At 38.1% G+C, this 16,449-nt stretch overlaps 2 protein-coding genes across 3 annotated transcripts; one reads left to right on the top strand and one right to left on the bottom strand.

Annotated features, from left to right (window-relative positions):
- Positions 1-3,429: 3,429 nt before the first annotated feature.
- On the bottom strand, positions 3,430-12,559 carry LOC139287636 (pyroglutamyl-peptidase 1-like). 2 transcript variants are annotated; one of them, XM_070908780.1, is made up of 6 exons: positions 12,552-12,559; positions 9,921-9,943; positions 7,827-7,879; positions 6,111-6,227; positions 5,616-5,848; positions 3,430-3,885 (listed from the first exon to the last, which is right to left on the bottom strand). In XM_070908780.1, the coding sequence occupies exons 1-6, from the start codon at positions 12,557-12,559 to the stop codon at positions 3,690-3,692; spliced, it is 630 nt and encodes a 209-aa protein (XP_070764881.1). In that variant the 3' UTR covers positions 3,430-3,689. The 2 variants fall into 2 exon arrangements, with proteins under 2 accessions (XP_070764881.1, XP_070764880.1); XM_070908779.1 differs by lacking the exon at positions 12,552-12,559 and having other exon boundaries at positions 9,921-9,979.
- Positions 10,925-15,155, top strand: lsm4 (LSM4 homolog, U6 small nuclear RNA and mRNA degradation associated). Its single transcript, XM_070908781.1, has 5 exons — positions 10,925-11,008; positions 11,583-11,624; positions 12,227-12,325; positions 12,845-13,025; positions 14,222-15,155. The coding sequence occupies exons 1-5, from the start codon at positions 11,006-11,008 to the stop codon at positions 14,347-14,349; spliced, it is 453 nt and encodes a 150-aa protein (XP_070764882.1). The 5' UTR covers positions 10,925-11,005; the 3' UTR covers positions 14,350-15,155.
- The last annotated feature ends 1,294 nt before the right edge of the window (positions 15,156-16,449 follow it).

The following is a 16,449-nucleotide window of genomic DNA, read 5'->3' as shown; positions in this document are numbered from 1 at the left end:
CATACATGGAGAGAGCGCTCACTCTGATCTTATTTCCGGGTATCAAAACAGAATCGTGGACCTTTGCAGGGAAAACGGGGAAATACCTATTGGGCGCAACTGTTGCAGATATCCCCCTCCTTATATAAAATAGATATTTATTTAAACCAAATCACTCACCACCTCAAAATGTTTTAATCCTAACAATAAAATTATTTATGTAGCCTACTAGCTTGACCATCTTTATTAGGTGTTTTTACTGGTGTTATATAAATTGTGCTTCTACAGCGTTCACTGTGAACTATATTTTAGGAGCCTATATGTGTGCCCAAATTTCACATTGAAGTAAATCCAACCATGTTTTCAGTATGTATTCATCACAAGGCTGGATTACCAACCAGGCAAAATGGGCCTGGAACCCCCAGGGCCCCCAAAAGTGTGTGTCTTGATGTGTGTGGTTTTTGATAATGTGATTAATTGCAAATTCGTTCTACAGATTTTGCACCACTATAGTATCAACTAAGGCAGGACCTGCTTTATGTGCTATTTATTTAGGCTTTTAAATTTCAAACCCAGAGCTGCTGCAACATGACACCTGTTGGAGCATGTTTTGTATATTTTCCCTTACTCTGAAACAGTCGGCCTATGGTATGTTCATTTTACACACGGAGTGCTAAAACAGCATACTATTAATACACAGGCAGTACTTTTTCTCTATAGTGTGGAGTTGTGAAATGTTTTGTGATTCAAAATTGCAGGAGCTAAACCTTGAGTGCAGATGTCAGGCCAATTATTTATGACACAGTGGTGCTTGCTTAGTAACATCTATGTTCTTTGATAGGCCTTTTATGCAAACTCTCTCAACTTTATATTAGCACAACTGAGCCAATCACAGGCTTTTAATAGGCATAACTAGTGAGTAGTGGAAAAAATATAGAGTTTTAATACTCGATAGATACAGAGACGTTACCTGTAATCCTTTAATTGTCTTTATTTCAAAGCCTTTCCTTTTACAAAGCCAAGATTACTTATTGTAAGAGTGCTTTGTTAATGTCAGAAGCAGAAGAAGACACCTTTCAGAGGGTTCTCCTTAAACAGTGAAACTCACAATACATCACAGAGCCATAATGTTATTGTACAACAGAGCACACTGAGATAAAAAAGTATTTTTTGAGGTAGCCACACATCTGACTGGACAGCATCAGTAATATATCTTTGAAATGACCCACTGACCCCATTTTTTTTAAGGCCTTTTCATAACACACATAAACAGCAAGGCACAGGAAAGAGTCAGGGTCAGAGGTCACCTCATATGTAAACTTGAGGCTTTCACTTTTGTGAGGAGACATTTTTTGGGGCAGCTTCTCCACAACCCTTTCACTTCTCAGCACTCACAAAGCCACATAGTAAAATATCAGCACCTGCAAACTCAGAACTAAAACCCGCCTATCATTTCAACAATTCCATTAGAGAGAATTTTAAAACCACATAACCAAGATGTAAGTTGAATGACAAGTGCTAAGATAAAATGTCTAAACATCTGATAAGCTCAGTGCTCCAGGGTGCTACTTTGTGGTACAAACAATGGTACTGAATAGCAATTTGACACGCACTGCTAAAAATGACAATTTACTCAAACTCACTGGCACTGAATACTCAAGGAAAGGCCATGAGACCACTACTGCCGCAACGCTAAGCATAGTATTCAGTTAGTTTCCTAAGACTAGCTATGATAGTTTACAACTATATCCATGTTTCCCACAGACAAATAGTTTTTCTGGGGACACAGAGGGCGCTGAGGCAGAATGTAGACCATTCAAAGCTAAAATCTCTCAAACTGAAGCTGTGTTAGGTGGCATGGGCTGTCCTGACAACTCAGCAGCCAGGGAAATGCTGGTCTACACAGTGAAACAGAAGATAATCCAATAATAAAAGCCATAGAACTGTACATCTGGGAGTGGCACCTTTTCAGACACAGTGACAGAATCTTCTGCAGTTTGTTTAAAAGGTCAGAACAAACCAAAGCTCAGGAAAATAAAGCATGACTCACCTATAAAGCATACCTCACATACATAATTATAATTATTGGGGAGGGGGGTTAAAAATTGATGTGTGTATGTCTAAAAAGCTACATATTTCAAGTTTAAGTGACTGAAAATAAAAACATAAAATGCAAGCATTCACATTGCTAGAATTGCTGTCCATATTCCAGATTTAGCAAAAATGAAAAACAAAAGAAGAAAGTGCTACAGAAATCAAATTCTAGGCACAACTCTGACTGAACCGAGAGTCCAACTTCATCAAATCAAATCAGGTAAAATAAGCAGCTATATCTGATTCGATGAAGGGAACAACAGAAAGCTTTAGTCAAGGAATAACAATTAGGGCTGCACAATTGTGAGGAAAAAGAAAAACTTGAAAAGCTGCAAACTGTAAAAAACAAATTGCAGATTTTCTTCACAGTTTAAAATAAAAAAAGGTTGTGAAGTTAGTTTACACAATGATGCCCCAAATCAGTAAAAAGGATTTCACTACCCAGAAAACCAGTGCGGTCAGTCAGTTCCTTGAAACATAATCCAGTGAGTAACTCATATTGAATGAACAAGAGAAGAAAAGGTCGGTCGACTATTTGTTCAGTTATTTAAAAAGAATATTAATGGATATACAATTTAGATTTAGAACTGGAAACTCAATTTAACGCAATCTTAAAATGTCTCAAATAACTGTGCAGCCGTAATGGGATTCTTACAAACCTAAAACTAAAACACTGAACTTGAGATCTGTAAAATAACATTGCACAGCTTGGGGCCAGATCTCAGAGAGGTGGATTTGGGGGTGTTCTGTCAGAATTGGGCCGACAAACTAGGGGAATATGAGCTGGAACCAACCCGTTCCCTGATTTAAATAACCTTGGTAAAAGAAGGCACATTTACAACTTCTTATAAAGAAAAAGGACTCAAGAAACAATTCAACATCAAGGGTGAAACGGAACACAGTTAGAAGGTTAAGTTAAAAGGAAACAGAAACTAGCAAACACAGTTTACTGCTAAACATTTCTACTTAAAACCATAATGTATATTAATCATTTAGAGACAATCAGGTGCAAACACCTGTTGACTGAAACACATTGTGACTGAGTAAAACTCAAAATTTGAGGACGAAGCATTATTAAAGTGAAATACTGTAGAGTACATTCAACAGTTTCCCCAAATGTGACTTCTATAACCATTTCATTAACCCTAACCCTATAAAGGTGCATTAATAGGAGTCACATTTGGGGCTATAAGTTGTAACATGTGCCACATTACAGACCCTCTGCGTATAAACAAACAGGAGCAGCACTTTGCTTCTGTGTTTTCTTAGTCAATCTAAGGTTTTCCACATGTCATAAACTCATAAACATAAATGTTTTCTGTTACTTAGAAGTGGGACAAAAGTTTAACGTTAAAGTTTGACTGAGGGTTGTCTTGAGACCCCTATTTTATCTTCTCACCATCGGGAGACATTAAAACATAACTGAATCTGGCAAAACACAAAGCAAAAACTTAAAAGAAAGGAACAAACGCTGAAAAGATCCTATGCACTGAAGTCTTCATTTTGTCGAAGTAAAGACAACAACAACAAAAAAAGGAAGTTTGGCTACTTGTGGTTAAGTGCAATTTCTCTTGTGTGGTGAAGGCTGGAGAGGCTGGTTGGCATCCAGAGGTCACTTAGTGGAAGTGCTGCTGGCAGTGGATCTTCTCCTCGGCCTGGTCCAGAAGCTCCAGCATCTCCCGGATGATGGCCTGCAGCGCACGGCCCAGGTCTTCCCCGCTGTAAGGCTTTCCGAGAGGAGGCACATGAACGAAGGCAGAGCGACCGTGGCTGAGGTACAGAGACGTGTAGTAGATGAAATCACAGAGATACCTGTTAGGGAAGAGAGCACAGCATCAAATGAGTGAAGGACTTGGATACATTAAGTGGTGGACACAATAGAAGCCATTTACTGGGCACATACTAGAAGGGCTTTACCGATGCATTTATTAATGCATTAGGAAGGATTCACCAATACATCAATTACTTCTCCTCTTTTTCCAATGTGCACATACATTTATTTATAAGGTTACCTATTTCTTCCTGACGTTTAGGTACATTTGTGCTGACAAACATATAAAAAGCACTATAAAATAAAGGCACAATCAATAACAACTTCATGTCTTTGCTGTTAGTGACTGTAAGTCTCTGCATACCTACTCGCAACATCAGTTGGCATACTTAATGATCACATATACCTGCCACATGATATTGATATTCTTACTACAGCCGGAGTCATAGCTCAGCATGGCTAATTCTAGCTTATCACAGATATATCAGTATCAGCACATTTGTTGGCCGGTAAGTAACAAGACATTTTAGTACAGAAATGTCAAAGATACACTCAGTTGCCAGTTTATCAGGTACACCTAGCTAAAACTAAAGTCTAATACAACAGCCCTGTTATAAATCCTTCCTTCATGAAGGTTATAATCACTGAAACTGTTTTAGAGAGGTTTTGATTCAACTGTATGGTCATTTTGGAGGCTGCAGTTTGAGGTGCTGTTGAACTGTATTGCATTATACAGAGAGGTTTTTCTACTATTTTATCCAACCCATTTATATTAGTGAGGGTAGACTAAATAACAGAAACACCTGTCAGTATAAGACAGTACAGTTAAACAGCCTCACAAACTGCATCCTCCAAAATGACCACACAGTTGAATCCACACCTCTCTAAAACAGTTTAAATGGTTATATTCTTCATGAAGGAAGGATTTATTGGAGGGCTGTACATTAGATTGCATTGGTTTTAGTTAGGTATACCTGATAAACTTTTAATTAAAAAAAAACTGTAACTGTAACTGTAAAACGTCCCACTCACTGTTCACAATTCCTTAATAACTAAATTTAAGAGATTCTTATCAAAATGTTTGTTTATGTTCCGTCTTTATTTGTTAAAAAAAACAAACATTGGCTCGTATATTGTCATTTAAAACTATCAAATATTGTTATTATGTTAAAGTATTTGTTTAAAAAATCCTGTATCGGTCAGGCTCCCACCATTAATGTCAGTAGATAATGCAGTTAAGGTCTCAGCTTTTACAGTCATAGAAACAGGTGCTGTATAATTTGTGTAGTAGCCATCCTGTATATACAGTATCTCCATGTTAACAGAACAGTATGTGTAACTGCTGGACAGACTCTGATACAGTCATGATATTGTGTCCCAGGCTTCATTTATTTCTATAAAATTGTTCGAGGGCAACAACATATTACTAATATTTACAACAAGGTCTTGTTGTAATGTATTTATTTTTTAAATTCTGCATTGTAGTAGCCCTCCATGACAAAATCCCTATCTTCATTTTGATAGGATTCAAAATGTCCTATTGCTCCTATTGATGCACTAGTGCTCCTATTAAGAACTAGTACATCCCACCTTTACTCCAGACTTTGTTTCATCACAGCTGTCTGTCACACTGTCAAACTAAACACACAATGCAGATTGACATGAAGATGTTTTCATGTCTCTATCTCCCTCAGGAGTTGAAGCATGTGATCCAGAGGCGAAAGTTAAAAAAAGGCTGATTCTAACTGAAAAACATAAAGTAAATAATTACCGTCCGGCATCTTTGGAGACAGACACAGCTACTCCCAGCCCAGAGGCAGTCACTCTCTTGCAGACTGATTCCATGTCAATAACTGAGTCGATACAGTCTGGGCCTCCCACAATGCAACACTGTGAATCAGGACAAAAGCTGCTGTTGTCCAGGCCCTTGTAGCCATGATTTCTCCCACACTTCTCCAGCGTGACAGTGGTGGCCATACCCGAGACTCCAACATGAACTACTAACTGGCAAACAAAGGAAACAATAAAAACACAAGTCAGAATAAATAAAACATTACTGCCTCAAAGCACAAATGCATCACAATATATCTGTGGCAGCTCTCTCTGACACCTGAGGTGTCTAAAAGGGAGCTGAGACTATTTTAACTGGACCAGATCTGAACCTAAGAACTACTAAACCAGAGCCAACACATGAGACACGAGCTGCTGTGTTGCACCTGTTAAAAGTGGAACAATGTGGATAGGTCACACCATGTTCTCCTCTTACCAGTGGATGATACTGCTTCCATAATGAAGGAACCAAGCTCTGGACTGTCTGGTACTCTACAGGAACCTCGGATACATGCAAGTCCACTTCACCGCCAAGTCCGAGCTTCTTCAGTTCCTGCCAGGACAAACAAACACATAAAAGCTAAAATGTTTTTTATCTCAAGCATCTTACAGTGATGAAGGTCTCAGAGCTAAAATCTTGTGCTCTATCAAGTGTCCACTGATGCACTAGTTCATTTTCCAGTCAATAATGTAATAATGTTGATGTACTGAAGCATTTTTTTGTCACTGAACAGAGTTTAAGGTGAAATTAAGGCAAGCCTGATTAGCAAGCATTCACACTCCAAAATCAACGATTTATAGACCAGAAAAAAGGTTCAGCCCAAATATATTTTTAAAACAATGTGGAGAGGGGTGGTGTAAAGATTTCAATACTGTACTCAAAAGCAAGTTAGCAGCACGAATTGGCCCATACGTAAGCTGATAATATAAGAGCATGGAAATTAATTTTTCAGTATATGTGACAAAATAATATCAACTCAAAGGTCCACTTACTAGCTTTTTGAGCTTTCAACAGCATCTTTTTGTAGAAGAGCAACCACACCTTTTATATAATCCTTTTTCACTTCTCCAACTGTGTATTAGTTTAGTAAGTTACCACTGCTAGTTGCACTCTTTGCCTGCTCCCTCCTCACTCATACTTACAGCCCAATGACAGTAGATCTTTCCACAAAATATGCCCTTACGTTTGTCTGTTGTCAGCTTAAGGGTGCTATAGCAAAATATATAATACTTTAAAATTAAAACTATATTTTCAATATAAAATAATAATAATAATAATACGCGTAGATTAAAAAAAAAAACTATTCAGAACCAATGATAATCTATTGCCAAATGTTTCTATGAAATGTTGTAAACTCTGAAATATTTGGTAAATTCTAGGGCAGGTAAATGTCAGTCCTTTTCTGCTTTTTCTTCCTCCCTCTCCAAATAACATTATTTTGCACTTAACTTGAAAATCTTGGGTTATGAAAACCAAACAAATATAACCGCAATACTCAATTGTCATCATAAATAAAACTAAATGCTGGAAATAAAAGATTCAATCATACATATTATGAGTAAGATAAATCTGAGTCAAATTCACGGCTAGTGGACCAACACCTCCCCCAATCTCCTTGCAGGACAAATAGCCCCGGTCACTGACCCCCACTTGTATTGAAAAGAGGCTTGTTTGACCACGTCTGTGACCCCGCCACAAAGAGGCCTTTTGTTTGCCTTTAATATCCTTATCAAGTCCGTCTAGACACCCTGACAACCACAGTCATCCCCCACATGCTTGTTTCCCCAGCAGGACACGGAGAGCCTCCGACAAACTGCTGCAAGGCGTGAAGCCGGCCGGCAACTATCAGAGCCGCAAAAACAGGCTCCACACTCTTCTTTTATTACATATGACTATTTATGCAGACTGCCCAGTCAAGGGCTTCATTAAGTTAGTGTGCCATATTTAAGAGGTGATCAATGGTGATGTTCGATAAATGTTTTTGTCCAGAATGAATATAAAGAATTTTGGAAAAGATTGAGGACTTGTCCAGTAAGACAGTTCATTTAATTAAACAGCAATTACAACCGACATGTTTTAATGCAAGAACTTCATGATGATGATGAAAAAATAATAAGTGCATTACAACAGCAACAGAGGGGTAAAACACACCTGTACTGCTACCCAGCTGGGGTTGACACTGTGATCTCCAAATGGCCCAAAACCTGCAAAACATATATAGATTATTTTGGATGCCATACTGCATCACATTCTGTTAACGATCATGGAGTCTGTTTGGTTTCTACACAAAATGACTAAAATGTTCACAAACAGAAATGAAATGCAACCATGTGTTGTTTGTTCTTCCAACATGTACAGAGTGTAATGTCTTTCTGGTGGGATTGCTTAGACAATCATCTATTAGAAAAACATTTTAAATTAAAAAGCAAATGTATTTAATTCTGGAGAAGCAGATGTGCGAATGTAACTTCCAAAAGGCTATGGGCTATCTTAGCAAATGTTCTGTTGTAATAAAGGACGAATAAGTCCTCCAGTACCTTCCATGGTTTTGTGTGTTGTATGGCTTGAATATGAGCTCCTAATGTGTCGTTTGACTTGTAGATTAAATTATTTGATAGAGGTAATTTGAAATATTTTTATGGTATGACAGCAAGATACTGTCAAAAATTACATTGTGATTCGTTTTCTGAATATTGCATCTATATTATAAAATGTTAACAGCAGACAGACATACAGAAATGAAAATACAGAACACTTTTATAAGAAGTTTTGCAGCATGCTGCTTTCCTTGAATAAACAAATTAAAATGAATTACTATCACTAAAAGAACATTCAAGCATCACTCCCAAATCACAGCAGCAACCTATGGATATTCCCTCAGGCTTGTTTATATAGGCATCTATAACTGATTCCCTTCCACCACCCTTCCATGGGTCAGTGGGTCCCTGGGGATTGGGTGGAGGGGGGATCAGTCTGTCTGACAGGATGCTGAAAAGGAGAAGAGTGAGGGGCCAGCAGCTGCCAGCCAGCCTGCTATTGTGAAGGTGCTGTTCCCAGGCAATCTACACATCTTCTATCAGCTGGGACTGCGAGCTTCTGCGCCCCTTTGTGTCTGAAAACACCAAGTCACTGATTCTGTTATCCTCCACAGATTTAACATACAAGACTGTATTTTGTGCTGAGTAATATATTCAATATTCATTGATATATCATATCACTGTACTCATTACGATTTTTCTTGATTAACAGTAATGCAAAATGTGAATGTGAATGAAACATGCAAAGCAGCCTCTGAGACAGATAAGAAGGATGCAGCTGAAAATAACAGTTCTAGGTCCAGTATAATGCAAAGCAGCAGAAATAAAATGCATGAGCTTTCATACAGAAACCACAACAGGCGGATGTCAATACTGGAACACGATCACTGGATGTCTATCGGTAATTATTATTTACCTTTAACCACTTTGCCCGGCTCTATAAAATAACACCATGTCTGGAAAGGGGCCTGATGTTAAGAACAAGTCCAACTGTTGTGTAACTCACAATACAAAGCCAAAAACAAAGGCAGTCTTCCTTTGTACATTAAATGTTTTCACTATTACTACAAAATCCCCTCCCCAATCACTCCATACAAGTCCTACAAAACGCAAAATATTAGGGTAATTTTATAGATGTGAGCACCTTGCATTTCTCCCTCATTTACTGTTGCTCTGTCTGTCGTTTATTATGTCTGAATCAGTTACAATACTTAATAACTATAGCCTTGATATCAATAATCACCATAAACTATGGTCTGAGATAACTTTGATTTTATTATTGCATAATGAATGTAGGCCACATTTCTGTCTTGTATTTCGCAAAGAATTACACAATTGCAAGATCTGCAGAGATTCTATCAACGTGAAATACATATATTTATTTATGCTTAAATATTTACCTTGTGTAGTTTGGTGTGGCCCTTCAAGAAAGACAGTAAACAACCACAACAAAAAGATAACTTCACCTAGCTTGTCAGTAGCCTCTAATGATGTGAAAAATAACTGAACACCACTGATATGTTGTTATTATTACAACTGTAAGACAAACGATTCCTTTAACGGTCTACAACTGCAGCGGAGTGAAGCAGTAACAGCCTGACGCCATTAACGTTAGAGCAGCTGTCATCTCCACAACTTTTCCTCCACTTCACCCTGTTGTTCAGTCTGCCGACAAGAGACGTCAACAATAGCAGGAAAAGAAACAAACCTGTAACGACGACAGTCCGTTTACTGTTATCCATGTCCCGTCCTGTTGCCGAGGATCCGTTGCTTCCTTTTTCAGTTTTAATTTTGAACCAAGACCGTGAAGAGAGTCAGTACCCTCCGCTGCTGACGGCTCCTTCTGCCAGACACAAATAATAACCGGTGTCCGGTTGTCCTCTCTGCAGGCTGCGTGAGACGTGACGTGATTACGTCAGCAAGGGCACGCAAAGTAAAAATCATCGATGATTTACTTAGTTCCACATGTATTACTATTCAATATTTCTTCCTTTGCACTATTTGTATTTGTTTACAATCTACAGAACACTTGACTTGTATATAGACATTGTATGATGTTGGTCATTGTTGGATTTTATATACATTTATATATATACACCTATTTTTCATCTACTTGTATGTACATAATAGTTATAATAGTTCTCTGTTTATCTATTCTATTTTATTTTATTCTAAATTTAAATATTTGTATCTATGTTCTATGTGTGTGTAGCATGAAGGGGCAACAACCTTTCATTGTGCACCCTGTGTTGTGAAATGACAAATAAATCACCTTGATTCCTTCATGTTTACCTATCTTTGTTCGGCTTTGTTGTCCTTGTTTTTATCCGTATGTTAATTTCTGTCCTCCTGTAAATTGTTCTGTGTCTAAGTACATTGAGAGCAACTTGTATGTGTACACATATTCGGCCAATAAAACTGATTCTGATACACTTGTTTATTTCCACATACATTTCCCATGTATATATTTGTTTCCACTGTCACTGAAAAGTCCCTCCCTGGGTCACTCCATATGAGTCCTACAAAATACAAAATATTAGAGTAATGGGTAATATCAACAAGAATTGTATAGGTGCAAGAGCTTTGCATTTGGTATTATTTAGAAATGTCTCGCAGTGACTATAGAGGGCAGCATTTTATGATTCGTCCATGGTTACGAACCGCAGTCCCGGAAACTCATTAGAAGAAGAAGAAGAAGAAGAAGAAGAAGAAGAAGAAGAAGGTGGTAAAACCGTGTCAGTGAAGGTCCAAGATAGCAAGTGAGGCACAAAACCATAAAGAGATATAATCACAATGGTAAGTAACTGTGGTGTTCAAATAAAACGTTGATAGTTGTCTTTCAGATTTTCAGTAGCACGCCTGCTACTCAGCTAGCTAACGCTAGTGTTAGCAGCACTGGGGATACAATGATGCTCGATATGCTAGCTAAGTTAAGTTAGCATTAGCCGTTGTTAGAACAGCTAGATTAAACGTCATTGACACAGTGGCTGTTTTGAAATGCATGCAGACCTAACATACAACTACAGAAACCCTCTTTATCGTGCTAAAGTGATGATATAGGCGGATTTAACTTCAAACTGGATATAGTATGGATAGTTAACGTGACGTCAGGAATACATGGTGTAAACCTAGAACTACTGGTGGTAGAGTTGGTTTCACTGGAATACCACACTGCTGGGTGAACTGTGGTTACTCCAATCAGGCAACCTACATAAGCTAACGTTGTGTCTCTATGTATGGAGGTGAACATTGGGTCTAACCAGTGCCTTGTTTCAAATGTAGTACCGGCGGTCAAGTTTACTCAGGTAACGAAATAATGTTGATGGCAGGTTAATTCCTACGTGTGACCTGTTTTTCTTTAATTTTGCAGCTTCCCCTATCTCTGCTGAAGACTGCCCAGAACCATCCTATGGTGAGGAGACACTGAGCTCTTTCTGCTGTCAAGGAGCTCATGTTAGCACTGTAGATGGGTAGCAACTTGAGATATTTTAATGTTGATTATTTATACATTCATTGATTAGAAATGTAGCTTGTAAACTGTTAAGCATTTTACGTTTTGAAGCTATCAGTATTCTGTGAAAATCATCAAATCATAAGTTTGTAAGCTGTAAATGCATATATTTATACTGTCATCCAATCCGAACAACCTGAAAGCAGTTATTTAGGTTTGGTTGTCTGCTTCCTTTGGGCTTCATTTATAGTTTTATTATCTTACTATATGTTGTATCACGTTGTATGTACTGCTGTTTCTGCTTCAGCTGTGGCTGTTTCATTCTAGGTTAAATTAGTTTTATATAATTTAATTTAATTTAATAAACCACCTCCTATGTTTGCCTTGTTACCTTCTGAACTTGGCTGAAGTTTTGCTGGTATTGTAACTTGCAATCTATGTAGCCTGTAATTGCTGTGTCTTGTTTTTTGGGGTTATAGCATGAGAAAACTGATTCTGTAGTTTCTGTCATCAATCCTGCATTGTGTTGTCAAGACTGTTTGACATGTTCTTTCTCTCCTCAGCTGGTGGAGCTGAAGAACGGAGAGACCTACAATGGTCACCTCGTCAGCTGTGACAACTGGATGAACATCAACCTTAGAGAAGTCATCTGCACCTCAAGGGTAAAGCTAAGCTCTGCTCTCACTAAAACTGTTATATAGAACTAAAACTATACATATCTGTGTCCAGTGTTAACATGAATATATATGAATATATGAAACAGAGACAAATAACTCTTTACATTTGATTTGCTATGACCATGACAACTGACCAAAAAGATTATCCAGTTAAAAAAGTTGAAGCATTTACATTTCTGTTGATTGATTACTTCATTAATCCACCAATCACTTCGCCATTAATGTTCTAGTGTTGCAATTCTGTGTCACTGTGTGAGTAGAACCCCAGACTGTACTTGTGCAAAGACCCTCATAATCTTGTATCAGAATGATGGTGCATAAAACACCAAACTGTTAAATGACAGTAAATGGCTGAGCAGGCAGCGTTGAAATTAGTTTTGACAGCAACAAAAGCGCTTCCTCTGACTGAAAAGCTGTAGCCTGGAGCTTGTAAAACAACGTATTTGAAGTCAGAAAGTGACATTATGATTAGGATGCATTGACACCCTCACTCCGCTCTGACAGGATGGAGATAAGTTCTGGAGGATGCCTGAGTGCTACATCCGAGGAAGCACCATCAAGTATCTGCGAATCCCAGACGAGATCATCGACATGGTGAAGGAGGAGGTGGTGTCGAAGGGCCGCGGCCGTGGAGGCACCCAGCAGAACAAACAGCAGGGCAAAGGAAGAGGAGGAGCTGGCAGAGGTCAGTGGAAACGACTTGTGCTGATCAGACAGACTGCTGCAGGGGCGTTTGTTTGTGCCTGCTGTCATAACATGAATATTGGCATGTCAATTTCTGGGTGTTTCCAAATTTCTCTGCCAATATAAAGTCTGCACACACTTTCATAACAAATCATATAACTGAAAAAAGCATGCCAGCGCATAGACAAGATATTTTTCTTAATTTCCAAAAGGTTGACATGAACTATTTCACCAGACACTAGTGATATATTTCCCATTGTTCTGCATCTCCACACTCGGTGGGCGTGTGTCGTCTTTTCTAGTACCACATCTCAACAGCTTAAATGGAAGATGTTTTGAATCATTTTATACCCGATAAAGTTATTATGTGAAAGACACATAACATACACAGACTCATGAAAATGTTAAATGTTTTCCTGTCAGTGTTTCATGAGTCAAAGAGAAAGGTTTTTAAAGGAACATTTTAAAGGACTAATTCAAGTGATTAACACTTTTAGGTTGTGTCTGAGGACAGGTGATCATATTGAGTACAGTTTAACACTATTTGAAGACCTGGAAACAGTCTGGATTTGTCGGCCAGCTTCCTCTTTAGTGCACACACCTCTACAGGATTCACCCTGAATATCTGCTGCTTCTGCGCTGCACTTTACACATGAATTTGCATCACACAGATATGAGTATCATACAGATTTTCTCCTATATTACCATCAGGAGTCATAATGTTGCTGATTATGAGTAAATAAAAAAAAAAATAAAGAAAGAGAGAAAGTAGTACGATTAGCTTTAGTCGTTATTCCCAGGTAACAGTTATTATTACAAAGCAGAATGTGTGACTTCTTGTCATAATGAACTGGTATAGCAGCACACCAAAAACAAACAAACAAACAAATCTCTATATTATGGCCTCCATTTAATTTCTTAAGATGATGTGTTTTGGCAAACAAGCCAGATGAGGGCTCAAGATGTTTTTGGGCCACCACTATCTCAGTTCCTGAATTGTTGTCCTCTCAGCACCCTATTCACTCAAACCTGTCTTGCATCAGATGACTTTATCTTTCTTCATAAAAAATCTGGCAAACTGTAAGTAATGATATATTTTGGGGGGGTGATCTGGAAATCTGTCCGAACAATAGTTATCACAGGTAATACAAATTAACAGATGGCTCTCTCTATTTCTCTTGTTATTTCTCTCTGTAGGTCTGTTTGGCGGCCGTGGCAGAGGAATGACTGGCCCTGGTCGGGGCCAGCAGCAGCAGCAACAGCCGCAGCTGCAGCAGCAGGATAAGAGGCTGGGCAAACCACAGGGAATGAAGAACCAGCACTGACAGACAACATTACACCTCCAACAACACATCCTATTCATTCAGAGCGATTACTCCTTCAGTACATGAAGATAAAATTAACTCTCTAGTGTGTCCTTCTGCTGTGATGTTTGTCAAGACTGACCATTGCAGAAATCACACTGGGAGAAGTTAAGAGAAGCTGTGCGTTTGCACTGAATTTTGTTTTTTAGCATCTGTAAGTTGCTTTTTTTATTCTGACCATATACCAGTGTATCAGTCAGAGCTGGCAGACTCCTTCTTTACTATCAATTTATAATGTGTATTACTACAACTTTGCAAGAATGTCTTGTATCATAAATCACATTGTATTATCCAAAAACAGTTTCCCATCAGTTGGTACACTGGAATGAGGTTTTTACTTTTAGTTTTCTTTGGTGGTTGTTTGCTTGTCAGTTCGTCTCCTCAGGTGTAGTTCTCATGGTAAAGTAACTTCCCAGCCCCAACTTCAGTTGCATGAACATTTTTTTTAATCTTGCTCTTTATTTTTGTGTTGTTTGTGACGTTTTGTGGTTTGCAACCTTTTTGTTTGTCTGCTGCCCCGTACGGTCCAATCATGGCAGGTGGATGAGTGGACTGGCAGCCAGGGGACGAGGATTCAGTCCCTGAAAATTTACACTTTTGTTAAAGCATTTGTAAGATGACACATTATGATCATTAGGATTTCAAGAAAAAAAAGATTCTCATATTCTTAAGTCTGAAATGGACAAGTCCAACATGTGTCATGTTGGTTGGGTTTCATTTTATTTTTGTAACTAAACAATGTAATTTATTTACATGAGAACATGAGAATAAAACAAGTTTTGTTAAAGTGGTTGTATTTCTATCCTCTATCTAAAGATTGCACCACTGTTGTCTGCTATTAGTTCTGCTAGTCAAAACATCCTCAAATCAAATTACAGAATAAATAGATAGATCGATAGATAGAAAGAACTTATCAATAGAAAAATAAACTATATAAAACTATTTCACTCTACACCACATTTGTCCTTTAAATTATATATAGATTATTATTAATTTATGTCCAGGATTAGTGAAGTGTAGGTTTTACAAAACAGCAGAAGTGGAAGACACAATATGTTGTATAATAAGGACAAAAGTTAAAATCTTCTGGAAAAGTTCTAATTGCAACCTCACATTTTGCACATCGCATCTAAGGCCATTATGGAAAGCTTAACAGATAAATGTTGAGAGACTGGACCAGCAGATCAATGGTTTCTTGGATCAGATTGGAATTACTAACCATAATATATTAACAGCCTCATTAAAAAACATCAGTTTACACTCAACAATAGATATTTACAGTATGATTGTCTCAGGCTACACATGTATATACCAACTGATTTATTGAGAAGTTAACACAAATGTAGTCTTTCAAAGCTAATAGTCCTTTAATGTCACAAAATATAAATGTGAACATTTACTACTTGCAGATGTACAATTGTGAACCTTGTAACATGCATTATTTATTATGTGACTTGTTTGACATTTTAAAAATAGTTGTTTCATTGATAAAATTTCAAGCTGAAAGAGTTCAGAGATGCTTTGCTTCCCATTTCCTGATTCTAGATTTTCTGAAACTAGAATATATCATGTGTATCAAGGTGTATCAAGAGTTCACCCATATCCAGGCTTTCAAACATTCCGGTAGTCACTCATGGGTGACGTCACACACCACGACAATGATTTTATAACCCCAAACATGACCAGACTGAACAAACAAACTTAAATCAGATAAACCGAAGACATCAAACGAGCACTCCCCAATCACTTCCACACAAATCCATCAGCTACTTATTTCTCTTGAGAGAGAGTACTTAAACGTATAAAATAAAAATAAAATGCAAAATGTATCTTTTCAGACCATGCCATTCCCAACCTGTCCAGCAGCTGTCGCTAGAGAGCTTTCCTGCCTCAGTCCTCACCTAAACATCCACCTCCCTTCACAGCTGCTCCCCATTCCCCCTAGTGCAGACCAGTATTAGCCCTCAGTCAATACCTTTCCCTTGCCAGTTTGTCTCTGTTGTTTACCAGTCGTAGTATGCCAACCATTACTCTGTCTTGTCTGCCTGTCTCAGCTCCACT

The sequence above is a fragment of the Enoplosus armatus genome, chromosome 7 (assembly GCF_043641665.1).
Source record: "Enoplosus armatus isolate fEnoArm2 chromosome 7, fEnoArm2.hap1, whole genome shotgun sequence".
Classification (NCBI taxonomy): domain Eukaryota; kingdom Metazoa; phylum Chordata; class Actinopteri; order Centrarchiformes; family Enoplosidae; genus Enoplosus; species Enoplosus armatus.
This window is presented reverse-complemented; position numbering and strand designations above follow the sequence as displayed.